Source organism: Oenanthe melanoleuca, chromosome 2, assembly GCF_029582105.1.
Source record: "Oenanthe melanoleuca isolate GR-GAL-2019-014 chromosome 2, OMel1.0, whole genome shotgun sequence".
NCBI classification, from domain to species: domain Eukaryota; kingdom Metazoa; phylum Chordata; class Aves; order Passeriformes; family Muscicapidae; genus Oenanthe; species Oenanthe melanoleuca.
The window spans coordinates 90,468,922-90,488,040 of NC_079335.1; the positions used below are offsets into that span (position 1 = coordinate 90,468,922).

A 19,119-nucleotide genomic window follows, 5' to 3' on the forward strand; every position below is an offset into this window, starting at 1 on the left:
TGATTAAAACTTAGATTGAAGGCTGTCAGCCACCCAAAACAAAACATCTTTGAGTGCATCCCATTCAATCATCCTGATTGCAACTACTTTATAAACACACCCTTCCTGCAGATACTTCATTTGGTATTTACATTTATTATCTAGTGGTTGTTTTAATGTACATTTGGGGTAATCAATCAAAATAGCCCAGCAACAATCCTCTCCCTGTGATCAGATTCAAGTGATCAGAATACTCACACTTACTCTTTTATTCTTCTGCACACAGTTTTATTTCACTGTACTTTAGATGAAACTGAGTGGGGATTATATTTTCCTTATTTTCACCCGTTTTCATAAACCAACTTTATTTTGGCTCTGACATGTCAAGGCACCAAATCATTAGTTAAAATTCACTAAAAATTACAGTCCTGTGGGATTTAAACCTATGCTTTAATGCTTTATTGAAATTAGGAATCTCTTTAAGGAGACATGTAGAAGTTTGGTAATTTTCCCAGGAATTGCCAGTGAACAGATAAAACTCACATCATTTCCTGAGTATTGCCTGAACAGTACACACATACCAATAACCCAGGCCCAACCTGAATTGTGACATTAAAAAACTCCCTGAGCAAGTTTAAATGTGCCCTTAGTCTTACATTTATAACTGTGTATAAGCTAAATTGTCAACATATTTTCTTTCACGTTTGCAATAGGAAAACTACCAAATGAGGCTTCTGTTGGTTTGTTTTTGGTTTTTTTCTAAGTTTTAGTTATGTGGGAATCCTATCAGCTGCAAAATCACCAAATTTATAAAGTCAGTAACCCAAAGACAGATTTTACATCAAACAGGCCTTGATATGAAAGAAAACACAAGAATATTTGTACTAGTTCTCTTTAATAGCAAATTATTTTAAAAATAAAACCAAAACAAGAAAACAATTCTTTAAAAAATCCTCAGAATTGTTGCACATAAGCTTAATAAAATAACATTATATAAGCTTTACAAAATAATGCATTTCTCAGGTAAAACTGAGTTAAGCCATCACACACAGCAGATCAAGGCAGAAAAACTATCAGCAAGACCACCTATATCACTCTTGTTTAATTTCTACAATTATTTGTTAGGCATTAACTAGTTTCCCTAAATAAAATAACCTGATACAAAATTCATGTTGTCAGTGTTAAGGTGAATGATAAAATGGTTATACCTCTATTTTCAAACAGTCAGATTTGCTTTTCTGAAGAAATATATCCTGTCTTTCTTACAAGAGAACAGAGGGGGAAACATTCTTGAGTAACACTCACAGGAATTTCATGTTCCCATGAAGGAAAATGGTAATGTTGCATTTCCCTAGAATTTAGTTTAATTCTTTAAATTATTCTCACTGATACCTGTAAGTCTTTAAAGTATGGAAATTACTGAAGTTTTGGGGAAAGGAAATAAATGACAGAAACTGCTGGCACTCAGAAGCTATAAATAGAAACCAACAATAAAGGTAACCCTGTGTCATTTTACCTCACTATTACCCACAGTTATTTTATCCATTCTGCTTCAGGCTTTTGTTTTGTTTTGTTTTGGGGTTTGTTTTGTTTTTTTGGGGGAGAGTTGGTCCATTTTTACTTCTGCTTAACTATAAATATTTTTTTAAATTCCAGGGAAATCAAATATATTTGAGCATAGGTTTAATTGCTGTCACAAAAAAAAGAAGCATGCATACTTTGCTTAAGACCTTGGCTAAATTAGGAGCTTATTTTGAACTGATCACAAATGCAATATTCCCTTTGATCTTTGCCAGACAGCTCAACAGAAGCTACAGGTTTCATAGACAGCAGGTTTCAAGAAGGTTTCACAGACAATTCAGAGATGCCACAGGGCAAACTGTTCTAACCCTGTTCATAAGTTTTTTAAGTCTTTTATACTTACACTGCCAAAGCACAGAAATATGCTGAAGGATCTCCACCTATTTCTATTACACTGGAAAAATATACTTAATAACTAGTAGAAGAAGAGAAGATGTTTGTTTGAGTTTCATTTATGACAAGTGGTTCTCCACATTCCTTAAACAGTGCTTCAAGTTCAATTTGTTCATGAATGCAATTCTTGTCTTAATGGCATAAAATCAACAAAAATGACATTAAGTTTCTTGTAGTAATAATTTACTAGCATTAACGATAAGGAAACCCCTATTTCTTTTGTATAATTAATACAATTATGCTCAGGGCTGTATTTCTACAAACTACAAATTATTCCCATTACTAACAGAGAAATGATAAGAGCAATGAAATCAGTGTCATTAAGGGAACTAATACTGTGGATCAATGCCTTATTTACTAATGCATATTAAGCCACAGCCTATCAGGAGACAGCTTTCTCAAAAGGATGATGACACACTTCCAACCATTAAGGCTATGCAAAGGGTTCATAAATGCAATAATTGTTCCTGACTTTTACAGAAAACTGGTGGGCTCATCCTGATGTCTCACATATTAAAATGGCTCTATCAACAGCAATGGTTTCATGGAAATTTCAGTATGAATCCAGGCAAGTTCTTTTTTTAGTTCATTAATAAATTAAGTTTCTCTTAGACTGAATTACAAATCTATCCAAATTCAACTTTTTAAACTAATTTACTACATACTCTTCCTTTATTTTTTGTTCATGATGACAATAATTCACTATTTACTGAATCAGTGCAGGATAATGAACAAAATTTTCTGTTTTAAATGTAAACAAGATGCAGTATTGTAGGCTGTCCACATGTATTCATAGTGCTAAATAAGCTCTATTTATGTATGCTAAACCTAAAAATTCTAATTAATATACTGAAAACAGACTATTTAGTAACATTGAACTGACCCCTTACTATAGTTAACTGGTTTCTGTGGGCATAAATCCATTAGGTGAGGAACATATTCTAGTTATATCTTAATGTCATACCTGAAAATGATACCTATCATGTGGAATTTTAGAGGAAAAACTACATATGTCCTAGTTAAAAGGTAAAAAATAATTTCTTTTCCTGAACAAATCAACGAAGAAGTTTTGACATTGAATCTGGGTGGGTCTCTTTTCCTTTCCCTGAAACAGTGCAATTTTTGTGGTTATTCTATTGCTGCTATCTCATACCACAGAATAATTCATTTCTAATACTACTATAAAGTACTCTGGTATTTTCTCCCTCAAATTCTAGCAGAAAATCTCAACTTGTAAAAATAATTCTGTGTTCTTCTAGTAGATATAAAAACTTGCTTTTCATCAATCCATAGAGCATCATCATCTCACAACTCATTATGTGGGTACTCAACTTGCCTTTCTAATATAAGTTATTAATCACAAAAAATAACATGCTTTATATTTAAAGTGTTATCCTTTTTCATTTTCTGCTCATTACATTTTTCCTGTTTATGCAACTGCAGCATAGTCATTGCTCTGCTCCTTCTTTTCACTTTCCTGTGGGCTTGTGACTGTCACCCTTGGATTTGTGGATGTCTTTTCAAGACCAGGATCATCCTGAAGAAAAAGGACAGGCATTGTTAATGTCACCAGGTACCAAAGATTTCACTTCATTTCAATACAGCATTAAGCACTTAATATTAAAATTTCCACAAAGTATTTTTAATGTGAAAAAAAATGTTTTCCAAGAGTGATCACATTAAAATTTTCATTTATTTTATACTTATATATCTTCCAAAGGAGAAGGCACTCACATTAGAGGTTCCCCCTCTACAGTTCTTTCATCAAGCACCCAGTTACCCACATATGCATTTAAAGTGAATGCTCACTCACTTTTCCATAAATAGCTTCAGTTTATCTAAAACAAAAATCCAATATATGAAGCACAGAATAAATTCAGAGCCCAAGAAAATGTCATGTTACTCAGCTCTCTCAATTGAAAAATATTCTTGTGTGTCATACAGGAACAGAAGAAAGCCCAGGTGCAAAGTGCAAGAAACCATTCACAGTGTCACAGAAGCAGAGGAAGAGATTGCTTTTCAGCAGCCTGTAGGCAGGGAATGTGCAGCAATTTGCTCTACTTCTGACACTCATGAATCCCATTCTTCCCAGACCTGGATCTTCCCCATCAAACAAAACACTTTGTTTCCCACACTCTGTGAGCTGGTAAGTTCATCTGACAATCAGGGGAGTTCTTCTTATTTAGGCGGATTGCATCCCTCCATCTAAGCCAAGCATGTTGCCATGTATCCTAAATTAATAGGATGTTTGCTTTTAAACTGACTAAAGCCCATTGCTTTAAAGGACCTTGTTCATATCCACTGTATTATTCAATTCCTAAGAAAAAGTGATGATACTTCCACAAAGCAAAGGCAAAAGTCCTTTATGAAATGCAACTTTTGTGAAAGTCAATTCATCAAAATAATGAGGCTCTGGTGTCATGAACACACTCTTCTGTCTGTCCTAAAAGACAAAGTAGTGCAGAAATACATGATTCTGCTTTTCTAGAAACTGCAAGATTTTTTTTTTCATTACTTTTTTTCAAAATTCAGCATAATAAGGAAAGTAGAAGATGCAGATTCATCAAATAGTGAGAAACATCTGCTTTCTCAGTTGGAGGGCATATATTGTAATTACCAATGTAACTGATCTATACAGATGGAAAACAACTTTTCCATGAACTGAAGTTCTCATAAATGATCTCAGGATTTTATCAGACATTAACTACTTAGAGACCAGATGAGAAGCATAAGGCTGAGATGAATGAGGAACAACACCACAAGGAAAACAGTTTGAATGAATAAACACTCACCTGGTTCTGACTGCCAGAATCCTCTTTTATTTCTTCTTCAGGCTGAAGATCACCTTGGTACTTCAAGTGCTCAATTCCCTCACCATTTCCTTCATGGTTTTTGCCATTTAAATGGATAAGTTCCTTTTCCTCTGCTTGGTCAACATTCTGTGTTTTTCCTGCTTCATCTGCATAATTTTCATTTAATTTCTTTTTGTTTTCTTCCACTTCAATTCTTTCTTTAACAGTTTCCCCACTTTCCTCTCCATTCGCTTCTGAATATTCTTCCTCTCCTTTATATGCCTCCTCTCCCCTGTCATTTTCCTCTTCTACATTTTCTTCTTCATCTACAGTTTCTGCTGGTCTCTGGTGAAAGGAAAAGCAGCAGCATTATGAGGCATTTTAAATTAGAACACTCCATGCAATTCTGAAACGTGACAGACATCAAATTCACAATTACATCATTACTGAGGAATAAGTATGCTAATTTGAGGTTTGTCTACATGGTCAGAAAATTATGCTCCTCTACTTACACTCTGTAATGCCCTTTTATCCTTCATTTACAAAATGTGGCAAGATTTAAATTTATTACACAGGGTTTAATCCATTCGACCACACTCAAAACAACTGAAACGAGATAGATTTAATAGACACAGCAACATCTTACTGTGTTCCATCTATTCCAGATTCTCTGACTTTCTAGCATTTAGTACATACTTGTTTGTAAAGTCCTGTCACAAGGATAATTCATGTACTACTAGCCCACAAACTGTTCCCCAAGAAGCATTTTACCTATGGACCAGGCCATGCCATGACCACCGGTCTTACCTTCTTTGAATACACAGAAAAGTAGCTGGAGAGATGAGGTAGACTTATCACTGGTTACTTCCAAGACATCATTCCCCTTCCAAAAGACCCCTGTGTAGGGTGGCTTGGTTAGGTTTTGCTGGACATTTGGCAGCAATTTTTCCCTACACAGAATTGGACCAGCAGCCAGAAGGAACAAGGTCTTGCCTCACCTTGTAGAAGAGTTATCAGAAGCTCACTATGGATAAAGCTGCTGGCAGCATCATCTCATGACAGCCTGGGACACAGATGCACAAATTGTCTTGTCTTTGTCATTTGCCTTCCAGTTTCAGCTTTAGAGTCACCTGAGTCAACCAATGCTCCCACCTGCCAAGATTACTACATCCTTGTGCTGAGGTATGAATGAAAGTAAAGTGAAAAAAATCTCACAGGAGTGTCAAGGTGTCTGCCTCCCACCCAGCCTCATCAGTCTCTAAATCTAAAGCAAATAAGATGAGAGCAATAGATTATCTCTTAATCAAAACTGTTTGGAATTTTACTGTCCTCAGTAGCTCCTTTATGCAAGCAAGTATCTGCCACAGAGAAGTTGTCTTCTAAAAATTTCTTCTCCTCACTAATCCTAACATTTCAAAATAATTCTCTCATCACCCTCAATGTATTAATAAAAGTCAGTTCAGTAAGATCAAGAATTTATTGAAGCCTCTTGATGAAACATCTTGATTTTCTTTCAATATCTAAGTAGCAACATAAGACAACTGTAGTATGCCAGTGCACAATGCCACATTGGCACAGTTGCAAAAAAGATAAGTTATTGTGTTGCAATAATCCACAGAATACGGAATTACCAGAAATACTACCTGGTTACATGACTAGGTAAATAATGTCTCCATAAGTGATTTTTGAAGTACTGTTATTTCTATGTGGTTTTTTTTATTCAAGCCTTTCTGACTTACTTTCATCTAGTAACATCAAACTGGCCTTATTACCACTAAAATAAAACTTTAACAAGCCAAGTCTTTACAGAAACCTTCAAAGAAGGCACCATCCAAAGCAAATTTGATCCAACCTTCATAACCTGCACCATATAAAGATAGCAAAGAATCTGTAGATCATAAATTCTCAGAAGTCACCCGCTACTCTTAGACATGTTATCTACTATTTTGCTTTCAGTCTGCTGAGGAAATTAGCAGCTCTGGATTCTGACCAGAAACAGGGGAGGGTTGGACAAATGCATGCACCAGATACCACTAGCTAAAAATGTGTTTGGTTTTACTTAATGACATCTGCTTGCTATGACATTACACACACTAAATAAAGAGAGGATAAGAAAAGTCAACACAGACTTTCACAGTTAAATGTTGTAGTCATCCAAGACATTACAATTTCCAGCTTTTTGGTAGTGAGTACAAGCAGAAGTGAATATATGCTCTTGCCTGTATGGCTTTAGTATGGTGGCTCATTCTGGACTGCAGAAGAAAGTGTGTAGGCTTTATGCCATGGTGTAAACATATGTATCCCAATGCTTTAACTGGTTCCACTGCTGTGGAAGCAGTCTTTGGCATGGAAGCACAGTGGACATTTGAGGGACAGTGACTTCCTAAAGTGCTATGCTAGCTAGATTCATATGACCTTATCTGTCTAAAATAGGTGTGGATGCAAATTTTTGAAGAGTTAAATCTGAGCAACATAGAATATAAACACAGCATTATCAAACTGTACCCAGAAACTCACTGAAAGCTCACAGAGCATAGAACAGGCATGAAATAACATTAAAATTCCAACTAATTTAACTTGATCAATCAAGCTATATTGCAAGAAAAATAATAGTAGAAAACAAGATGAGAACAACTCCCATCAGTGCAAGAATAATTTTTTCATAGTAACTGAAAATTTCAAGATAGCTGAGCATATTACTATTACATTACTATTTCATTACTATTACAGATAAAAATAAAAAGCCACATTTTCAGCTAACAATTGGAAAGTAAAATGCATTTTTCATTTAATCTCTTTTCAAGCTATACTACATAAGAATGGACATTTCAAACAAGTTAAAAATCAACATTGACCCAGAGGAAAAGATCTTTCACAAGGCAATCTAAAATGTGGTATGGTTCCCTCTGCATGCAGAGTCAAAGGTAGCCTTTAAAATGTGGATATGACCACTGACTGCATTTCAGACTGCACAGCAGACAGGACTGTAGGGAAAAAACTGAAAGCCAAAATCACCCACCAAATAGTACATAGCTTTTTATATAAAAAAGGTGTGATACTTCCTACTGAGATCCTATCGATCTACTCGTTATGCATAAATTAGCATTCTCTATTTTAAGTACACCTGCTTCACTGAGAAAGAGGTATACTTAGCAAATTTTTGATTTTTCATATTAAGGAAAAGAGAACGTTTATCTGCATGTATACACACAGGGAAGGAAACAGAAAAATGGAGAAAATCAGATGTCTTAATAGTCCAAAACCTGTAAATGCTGTAAAGGCTTAACTTTACCTTCTTGAACAGTTTCAGTGATAGCAGTGAACGTGAAATAATGAACTAAAGTCTACATTAAAGTACTTGGTGGGTCAGGGTGTAATTTAAAGTCCCCTGGAGTCATTGGGAACCTTTTCGTTGAATTTGATGCAGTCCAGCCATACCTCCACCTAAGACTGTAAAAATTGCCTAATATATATGCACCAAAATTACCACAAACTGTGCTTTCTCAGTCAGAATAAATCAAGATGGGCACACTGAAAGCAAAACAGGTATGCTGATTGAGACCTACCTATCCTTGCAGAAATTACCAGACTCAAGTCAGCAATGACCTTGTATACTGGTGGGGAAGCAGTGACATTTCCCATCTTAGTTTTTAGCTTTTCATCAGTCACCTTTCAAATAACCAAAATATTCTCAGTCAGAACTTTCTGTATGGAATGAACTGGATGGATAGCCAAGACAGATGTGGGAGTGCTCTTCTTGCTGCTCAGAAGTCCAGAGCTCAGCCTTTGGCCATTGTGTTGGCTCACGGATGTTGTCCCTCACATCTGCGATTCCTATAGAAGCTCAGGGCACCTCAAATCCAGAGAAACAGCTCTGGATGCATCTCCAGGCCTGAGTGCCTGAGGTCTATCACCTCTATGCAACACAAATTCATAGGGATATCAAGGATCTGAACAGAGAACAAAAGGCACATCAAAACCTCTTACTGGAAGCAACCAGCCGATGAACAGGGATACTGTCATGAACTACAGAATAAATATTCCTGCATTAGTTTAGTTCTGCCTACACACCTCAAAAATCAACTGCACAACTTGGACTGGAGAAGTATTCCTATTCCTTAAGGCAATTTTCACAATCAAGTGAGTTCTAAAGAAGGGACCTTTTCCAGTCACTGTGCTAGTTTATCCCCATTCCTCCTATAGCCAGAACTAATCAAAATAAGATTTGTATTTCTGCCCTTCGAATGGTTGAAAGAAAGTAGGAAGTAACCTTCCTTTTTGCATTGATGGTTGCATCTTTTAAGTGAAGGTGATGCTTTTGCACTTTCATGCTTGAAGCCACATTACTTAAAATAACTAGTTTACAAACCATACCTTTGTGAATGTGAGAACAGTTCTTTGCTTGTCATGGACTAGCAATAAAAAGACTCACTGACACAAGACTTCTGAAAAGCATATTCAACCAAAGGCACGCAGAAAAACTGAAGCAATTCTCAGCTTCTTGCTGGAAACACGGACCCAGCTCGCCTTCTGGAAACCTCCTGACTTAACTAACAGGTTGATGAGGAACAGAGCCAATTTCATTTTGCTTTCAAGAAGTGTGATTGCTTGACAGTATTTTTAATCTCAGCAAAAACCGTGTGTTTAAAAAAGGAAGATGTATTCTAATTACACTCATCATGCTATCATTCATTAAGAGCTACATTACCAAATGCCATCATCACTCAAAAGCAGTAAGTCAGGAAATCTTCAGACATTGAAACATTTGGCTTCTTTTCCTCTAGGGATGCTAATGTAAACCTCTCAGAAGGTTTGTACATGACTGATACTGAAAAGTGCAGTATCACAAATCATTTGAGGCAGAAATTATTTTGGACCATTAATATAAAACATAATTTTGCTTTATTGAAATTGTCTGGAAATGTTTACTTGGCTAATGGTCACAGCAGACAAACAATGAGGTAGACAACAGAAATCTTAATGGTCATGAAAAGCAGCATGAATAAACAAATGCAGCAACAGGAACACTTGACTTCAATTGTAGCAAAACTCTTCAGAACAGAGCTCCCCTGCTTCTACTCAGGAATGTTTTGCAGCAGCACTGCACAGATTCCACTAGTGAAACATTTTGTTCCTGAACCAGAAAGTGTTGCTAAGTGACAGCAGCCCTCTTCTCTTCCACATCATTTACAAAACCCAGGCTCTTAAAAACAAGCAAATGAATAGTTAAGGTTCAACTGTCTTACACTTCCCACAGAGTTCCCACATTTGCACAAAATGCACTGTTGTTCCTGAAGGCAAAATGTCCTTATCCTCACAACATTTAAACCCCAACTCTTTTATGAGATGGGTGCCATTATTTTCTTTTTTTTTTTCCAACACATACAGCACCTGAATCCACAGAGTCTAATTTTTCATAACATCACAGTGCCCAGAACTCCTACTAGAAGGAATGGAAACTAAAGGACTTGAAGTATAGAAAAAACAGCTTTTCAAACTCCTTCCATTGGTTTCATTGTCTAGTAACTGGAAGCAAACTTCATTCCTTAATCACAATGCATCCATGATAGAGATTTGAGCACTGCCCCCAGCATAAGACAGACACAGACCTCTCCTATGAAGACAAGACTCAGAGAGTTGGGGGTGTTCAGTCTGGAGAAGAGAAGGCTGCAGGGAGAACTCACAGCACCTTCCAGGGCCTGAAGGGGTCTTTGCAAAATCTGGAGAGCATCTTTTTACCAGGGCATGTAGTGACAGGACCAAGGGGAATGACTTCAAACAGACAGAGGGCACGATTGTATTTGGCTATCAGGAAGAAATTCTTTACTGTGAGGGTGGTGACAAACTGGAACAGGTTGCTGTGGATGCCCCATCCTTGGAAATCTTCCAGACCACGATAATGAGGCTCTGAGCAACCTGGTCTAGTGAAAGGTGTCCCTGCCTGTGGTAGAGGAGTTGAAATGAGAAGATTTTTAAGGTCTTATTCAACTCAAAATATTCAATGATTTTATGATCTTATCCGATCTTTATTTTTCTAATACATACCTAAGTCCAAAATACTTTTTTCCATCTATTTCAGTGACACTTATGTTTATTTTTTCCACAACATTTTGCACGCGTTCAATAAAATTAACTTAAACCTCACTCCCTACAATACAATATGATCTGCTGAGCATACCTGTAGATGAGAAAATTGTTGAGCATTAAAAGAAAGTCCTACTGAGACTGTAAAAGTACAAAAATAATTTTTTAAGTTCTTTTACAAGTAATTAAAAATGCCCTGTAAGTTAAGCCATTTGAAAAACTGCCTGCTCTAGGATTGCTGAAATTTTTGAAAACAGGGTTACACAGTGGAAACTTTTTTCAAAGTGGTATCAAAACTAGTTTTACAAGAGATTTGCATTTCCAGGTTTCACTCAGTAGAAGTGAAGGCCCTTCTACTGCTGGCCACACAGGCCTCTAAAGACAAGATCAGGCATTGCTACTACAACTTCAGAAATCACAATCCCTCAATGCAGAAACAGAGGAAAGATCTCCCTTCTCATTCCAAACTGCAAGGAACCAATCAGAGTAAAGTTCCCTATCTCACACAGACTAACATTAACAACATTAAGTGTAAATCAGTGCAGCTGAAAGAACATGCCGTGGAAAATATTATCTGCTGGCTTGTCAGCACTCAAAATTCATAAGGCTTAAATTACAGCTGCATCATTTGTAGTGAAATTTGAGCATAAGAAGTTCTGCATGCATTCCTTCTAAATGCCATTTTGAAATCCTTACTGATGTACTGCAAAATGTTTCCTCATGAAAAGTTGTAGCTTTTCTAATCAAAGGATCTCTCCCCAAGCAGTCAGCCTGTTGTAATGTTGAATCAACATAAACTTTAACATTTTGCCTTCAGCAATGGGGAAGATAAACATTTTATTCTGCTCACTGAGGTGAATCTTGGGTCTCTAAAGCAAAATGTATACTCCATAATGAAAACTGCAAATGAAAGGTGCAAATTTTCTGCTACTGATGATATAGTCCAGCTCCAGCTCACCTAGGGGAGATCCACAATGTCACATCATATTACATCCCAGGAAATGGGAAATAATGAGTGGAGGACTGTATTAATCAGTGGACATGTCTGTAAAAGTGGAAGGCAAATAGATAAAGAAAGAACCAAGAATGTGAACATCTACAGAAAAACTCCAAAGCAGTGCCTGTTAAATAAACACAGGAGAGAAGCAGATAGGGATGATGAATCTGGAGGGGGAAAATAACCCAAAGAACAAACCAAAACAGAGACTCTTTCTACATCGTATCTCAATAGCCAGTATCATATACCCCATGGTGAAGCAGGCTGGCACAACAACATGCCTGAATTTCTTATGGGGTCATGCACTGGATTACTTCAAGTCTCATAACTCTCATGCTTACTCCACCTCCCAAGGGCTCAGCATGGGAGAAGAAAAATCATGCTTATGGAAACAGATAAACCAGTGCAAACTTGCAGTGTTTTTTCAGTATTATTACTAGAAACTGCTGCTTTTGTATTTTAGAACTCATATAGAATGAAAGAAAGAGTTGTTTTCTCTGAAAGCTTTAAAGTTAGAATTTTTTCTCTCAGAGTTACTTAGAATATATTTGCATTATTACTAGCAAATTCAAACTAACACACTTAATTACCATCTCTAATAAGAAACTACTATTGTTTTGATGCCTCCCTGTCAATAACCACCTTGTTCCCTTGCTATTTGCACAACTGATTTCATACTTTGTCATCAGTCTCCATGAATGTTGACACAGTGATGCAAACAACCACTCTGGAGTAAGCCTGCATGTCAAAAGAAGAAACTAATAATTTTGTATTTGGGAGCTCCAGCCTTGGTAAAGAATATAGAACAGAAAGGTCTGGTTTGGTTTAAGGCAAAATACTCATTTTTTTTCTTCCTTGATGTTCAATTACAACTGTCAGCTAGTCTGGAGTAAAGCAAACCCTGTTCTTTTAATGTGTTTTCAGCTGCAATTTACAGAACAGGACATAAGTGAGAGTCTAGCCAGTATAACTCTATGTTTAGTTAATGGCTAATCTGGCATTTGTTCAACTGTGTACTTCAAACAGCAAGACAGAAAAGGTGCATAAAAAGAAAAAAAAATGAAGCTCTATCTTCACCACCTCATTTATGTGGCTGATGGAAATGATAGCCTATCAGAAGTGTCAGCATTCTAGTGAAAGCTGGCATGTAAATATTTATGCATTATGCAAGATAGTCAAGCCCTGGCTGGCTGTCCTTTCCCATATTTCTAGCAATAACAGAAACTGTAGTGCAGATAAGAAAAATCTAAAACTAGCATTTCTGTGATTAAAACATCACAGAATTTAAAACAATTTAAAATGGTCATTAATATGAAACTGAACATACAAAATGCTAAATGCTTCTACAGTTAGAGTGACCTTAGTTATCTGGGAATAAAACAGTACTCTGTTCTACTCAGAAGGACATGGCTTCTTGCCAGATTACCAAGGAAACTATACATGAAGTTTTAACATTATTTATAAGCCATGACTTGTGTTGCAATAAATTTTAGTGCTTTGTTTGGCTTTTATGGAAACATGAAAATAAGATTATTCAGAGTGTGCATGACTGATTTTTTAATATTTTTCCCCATCAAATACACCTACTTCCAGTTCCTTGTCCAGATAGAAAAATCTGTTGGTAGAAAGTGAAAAATATTTCCATCTGAACATGATGGATGGAGCTTGGTACAATAGCTTAGAGGTACCCAGCAAGTTCCTAGCATTGCAAGCTTGCCAGCACATCTGATGCTCACTGGCAACTGTGTGAACAGTTCCACTGCCAAACAGAGAAGTGGTAGCAGAGAGTTTTCCCCCTCCCTAGGGATGGTCACCATCCACTGGCAGAGGCAAACTAGTGAGACACACAGAGTTAATGCCTGTGCTGTAGGATCTCTGTGGAGAAGTAAGGCAGCTGTCTCCAGGGCTGGATTTCATATGAATTGCAGTCAGCCTAGAAACTAAGGCCTGACAACCCAATTTACACAGCCAAATGTTCTACACTACCCAGAGGAATTCTTTACACACCTTCAGAGGCAATAAAGAGGCTAATAATTTCTGAATTTTATTATTACACTGTCAAGACCAGAGCAGGATGTGTTTCAGGATGTCATAAGAAACAAAGATTAAGACAACAACTGGCATGCTCTTCCCCAATGTCAGTGCTATCAATATAACACAACACATCCTAATTATCACAACACCTCACCAGGACAGCCACAATTAACAGGGCTGATGAGCCCAAAGGTGTTCATCATGAGATTCTGAGGCTGGGCAGGTATGTGCTGTGAGAAGACACAGCTGTAGCATTCCTTCTATCAGGGATCAAGACAGTCATGTTCGTGTTGCCACTATCACCTAATACACATATCTACAAGAACAATGTCTTGAGCAACAATCCTTCCCATTTAAGTGAACAAATAATGAGAATTACCCTTCTTAGCAACAGGAGCCTAAGATAAAATCTGTATTTTTTTAAGATGGTATGGTGTCAAAGTGGCTAATAAGTTCATAAAACATCTACTACCCCTCAAGTATTGTTTTTAAAAGCAGGTCACAAGCTAAAGACATATATGTCTAGAAATATTTTTCATAATACAAATAAATTTTAAAAATCAGCCAACTAAAAGGTAAGCACTATTTAGTAAGCAATTAAATATAAATAGTGCCATAAGCTCTAGCCCCTAAACTTTTTAGTTTGTTGCTGTGCTGAATTTTCTCCTGTTTTTAAATATCTCTCTTCTGCTGAGAAGAACTCAAATCTGGACAAATACTCTAGATGCTGAGTCAAGAAAGATAAACAGTGACCTTGATGTGCTGGCTGGGCTGTGAAAGCACAGTCCACCTCATCCCCACAGGGAGTGCTGCTGACTCAACCTGCCAACCACAGGAGATGCATGGCCCTTTCTGCAGCTCCTTTCTAGCCCACCTGTGTCAAGACTGCTCTAAGACAGTCCCTGAATTACAGATGCCCAACATTGTACCTCTCTTTTTGGTGGAACTTCATGAGGCTCAACTCATCCTGTTCCTTCAAGCTGCTGAGATTGCTCTGAAAGACAGCCCTGCATTCACACGATAATGACAGCTGAATAAGGCTGTGTCTCACACCATCATCTATGCTGCCCATGAACATACTATAATATCTCAGGTCCAGTATCAAACCCTGAGGATCACCATCTGTAAACAGGTGCCAGTTACATCTCAACCAGCTGACCTTTTAAATCTTACCAAACCAGCCAGTTTTCCACCTACCTTTTAGTCCACAAATCCAGTCCCTACCCACATTAAGGATATTTTCCTCCCCATACTTACCACACTTCTTCCAATTTCTCCTACAAATAGGGAAGTGTATACTGAAAGCAAGATAAAGGACCATAACTGTTCTCCCTTTCTCCACAGAGCCACTTATTTCATCACTGAGGCAATAAAATGGGTGAAGTATGATCTGTCCATAGTAAATCCATGGTGGTTATTCCCAATCACATGCACCAGTTTCCACTTCTCAGCAATCTTTGTCTCTCTCAATTCCATTTCTGCATATCCAGGCAATGTCTCTATACTGCTTTTTAGGAGTCAATCCCCTCTTCTGCCTCCTTTAGTGTGAGGTCAGGAGTCCTCTGCTCAAACTGGCTCCCTGCTCTGCCTGCTTGTTGTCTTGCACAGTGGGCATAGTTCTTGTGGTTTGAGGAAGATTCTTTTGGAAATCAACCGCATCTCCTAAATTCCTCCACATTTCAAGGCAGCCTCACACAGGATCCTCTGACAGTTTCCTTACCAAGCCAAAGGCAACTCTCCTAATTTCTAGGACTTTTATTTTGTTATTTTCCACCCCCACTTTCTTCAGGGGCTTAAACTCTGACCATCTCATGGCCAGTGCAATTAAGGCTGCCACTGTCAAATCCCAAAAAAGTTTCTATTTATTCTTGAGAAGCAAATCTAGCAGAATGATTCACCTAACTATGTCTCACACTACCTACATCAAAAATCTGTCTACAACACTCTCCAGAAATCTCCTAGATTGTTTATGCTCCATTGGGTTGCCCTGGGTAATTGAAGTGTATTTACAAACTATTATCTTTAACTCCCTCCCATTTGTTTACAGACTCACATTAACTCTGCTGACCACCAGTAAGTCATAAAAATGCCCAAGATCCCTGATGTTACTGGGATGATTTTTAGCCTGAGAAATCTTTTGGACGAACTGTGATTCCTTACATCAAAGCATGATCAGAAATATTATCTTGTGGCCAATGTGACTGGCCCCAAGCCACCATCAATAGACACCAAAAGCACAATGTAACAGGAAACAAAGCTGAACAAGTTGAATTCCTACAAATACGTAAGATGAAAAAAGAGGACTGTCTTTTGAGCAATTCATTAGCAGAAACATATCACATACATTTTCAGCAAATAGTTTGAACAGTTCTACTCTTCTCTTCCTTGGAATAAGCTTCAATTTACTTATCCCTTGTATTATTTCAGCCCACAGGAGTACAAATCAAAGCACAAAAAGGGAGATATAATCTTATGTTTAGTTATCAAGACCTATTTATTGCACATAAATCTTAGGATTAAAAAATAGGCCAACAAAGCACCATGTTGCTCCAACAGAACAAAGTGCAGTCAGCTTTAACAAAAATCAGCTAAATCTGCACCTGTTGTGATCCAGGTCTGGAGGAATATTGCTCCACCAGTACAAAGAGAGTGCAATTCAGGTGAACCTATTTGGTAGGATGTAACAGTAGGGAGTCCTGCTTTTCTAAGGCTCTGTAAGAGCTCTCAGAGCAATTCTGAAGCTGATGAAAAGTTAACTGACATTTGACATATTAACACAGAAAGGGAGATTTGCTAAAGCTGCCATAAAAGAAGCAGTACTGTTGAGCTTACAGTCATCCCCACAGCATTATGCTGTACACTTGAAAGAAATTGAGGAAAGAGAAACAACACACAATCTGTAATCCTAAAAAAAAAAAAAAAAAAAAAAAAAAAAAAAGCCATTTATTTAAAGCTTGATCACTACCTGGTCCAGTGGAACTTCCACAAGAGTATCTTCATCTTCTTGCACTTCAACTGCCCCCCACATTTCAGACCCCTCTTCTCTGGCTTTGTAAATATCTTCACCTATAATGGGAAAGATAGAGTGGAAGAAACTGAAGTCCAATGGCGACACAGTGTGGCTCAACTACCAAACTGCACATTCAATTTTGCTTTGAGAACAGCTTTCTGAGCTGACCCATCATTCCCCATACAGCTCTTTCAAGGAAGTCTTCAGTCTCCCATTATTGTCAAATGTTTTTTTTTTTCCCTTTTAACAACAAAAACTTACATATTACACCACTTTGGGAAGGGGGGAGAAAAGGCAAAGGGAAAGGGAACTGAACAAAGTCCTGGTTCTGAAGTTCCTTCACTTTGGGCAAAAGTCCAGAGTGAATCTTAGATACATTATGACAACAACATAATACTTCTGTTTCTACAGTCAACTATAGCATCCTTTAGTAATTAGCATTATAACATACATCTATAAAAAAATTCAGTCTCTGAATCAAAACTAAACATGCTGAATCAAGTCAGGTTTAAAAGATTAAGAGAAACAGTTGGTTTAGCTCTACTCCTCAACTCTAGAGACATGCAAGTAGAATTATGGCCAAAACTCCACATCCACATTAAAAAGCACATACTCCTGGAAAACAAGGATTAACAGTTAAATTGGTATTCAGTTTTGCAAAGATTTTGCACCATTTAGCTTAAGTAATTTCTTTCCCCTAAATATAACTAGGGGTCTTTGAAGTTTCCAACACAGGCCTTACAGTATCAGCTAATTAGAAAAGTGAAGATGTGTCCATACAGAAAACAATTTCCAAGTGACACATGATCCTTTCTATTTTCCCCAGAACTGAAAACAAGCTGGAAACTAAAGGCACAAGTTACTCCAAATCATCCCTCTCCACTGATCAAGGAAAGATATGTGTCCATATCCAACATAATATGTAACCACAGTAAGAAAGAGGAAAAAGTATTTCCACTGTTTCTGACTGCCTCCTAGTTCTTCATTAAAGGATCTGAACTTGGTAATACCAACTGACAGTGCAAATTGATCTACATTGCTGGGTGCTGCTAAATAAACAGCTTTAGTGTAGCACAGAACCATTTTGGTGGAAAAATAATGAATCAAACTGCAAGACGTTGAGAAATCCAGAGTCCATCCGCGTAAAAAGTGAGCACTGACTACTCTGGCAGTTTTCCAGTTACTTTCCCATCGCTGTAAGAGCCAAGGGAAGAGTTTGCCCTGGGAACAAATTCTGAGGCACAATACCACTGCAAACGACTGGAGGGGAGGTGCCAGATGGCCTTACAAGTTGCCTGACAGCCACTGCCCAGAGGACCAGAAATGAAGGCCATTCTCACAGTCTGAAATGAAGAGGCAGAAATGGGGGTTTCTGGCACATCACAGTGAAACCCCAAAGTGGTACTGCTGGGTGCATCTTAGGAGAGAGAGCAGCTTGATTACCCAGGCATCAGTCCTGGAACCTCCCCAACCTACCGAAAGATCTATACTATATCTCTGAAAGGATCCCTGCTGGAAATACCAGAGGGCTCTTAACATCATTTGTTGGATTCCTAACCTAAATAACTCACACATGTTTTTCAAGACCTCATTTTCATACTTCACATGAAAATAATAATTTATTTTAAAAATTCCTTTTTCTTAGGGTTTATTAAATACAATGCATGTGCATGGATGTTCCATTGAAACCAATTAAGGTCATTCAATACTTGATGGCAGTATGATAAATCCTGGACAATCTACCTGTATATATCTCATTACAAATCCCCTTTGACACAACACTTGTTTGGGTTTTTTGACAAAATCAGCTATAAAAACATGGAGTGGCTGAGAATAATAACAAAATGCATCTGAACAGATGCTACCTGTACTTTTCCAAATAATGCACTTCACATTTCCCATTTTTCTGAGCTCTCTAAGAGACAGAATGTCCTGTTTCTCTTACCTGGTATTATCATTGCTGCCTCTCATGACAGACATTTGAGTTATAGATTTCCACCATATTCTGAGAGGAAAATGTAATGTGTTCCCTAAAAGCCACCATGAAGACTCTCCTAGTTCAAGGTCTTCCCTTAAGTATGTAAGAAAATAACCTTGCCCTAGATTCCTTGGCTCACTGAACTATAAAAAGTCAACTTAGTGTCTGAAAGACTTGCATTTAATATCACCATACTTCCATTTAGACTCTATAATAACACCTTTGCCTTCAAGGTCCCCAAGTCTTTCAACCAAAATGGGGACTGTCTGGC

At 37.5% G+C, this 19,119-nt stretch overlaps 1 protein-coding gene across 2 annotated transcripts in view; it reads right to left on the reverse strand.

Moving 5' to 3' along the window:
* Nucleotides 1-855: 855 nt before the first annotated feature.
* The window catches only part of DCDC2 (doublecortin domain containing 2), a 52,501-nt gene continuing 34,237 nt past the window's right edge, over nt 856-19,119 (reverse strand). For both annotated transcript variants that reach the window (XM_056485459.1, XM_056485458.1), the window contains exons 8-10: nt 16,826-16,926; nt 4,746-5,090; nt 856-3,490 (exon numbers count right to left, since the gene is read on the reverse strand). In XM_056485459.1, the coding sequence (XP_056341434.1) occupies nt 3,383-3,490; nt 4,746-5,090; nt 16,826-16,926 (554 nt within the window). In that variant the 3' untranslated portion in view covers nt 856-3,382. The remainder of the gene's footprint in view (nt 3,491-4,745; nt 5,091-16,825; nt 16,927-19,119) is intronic.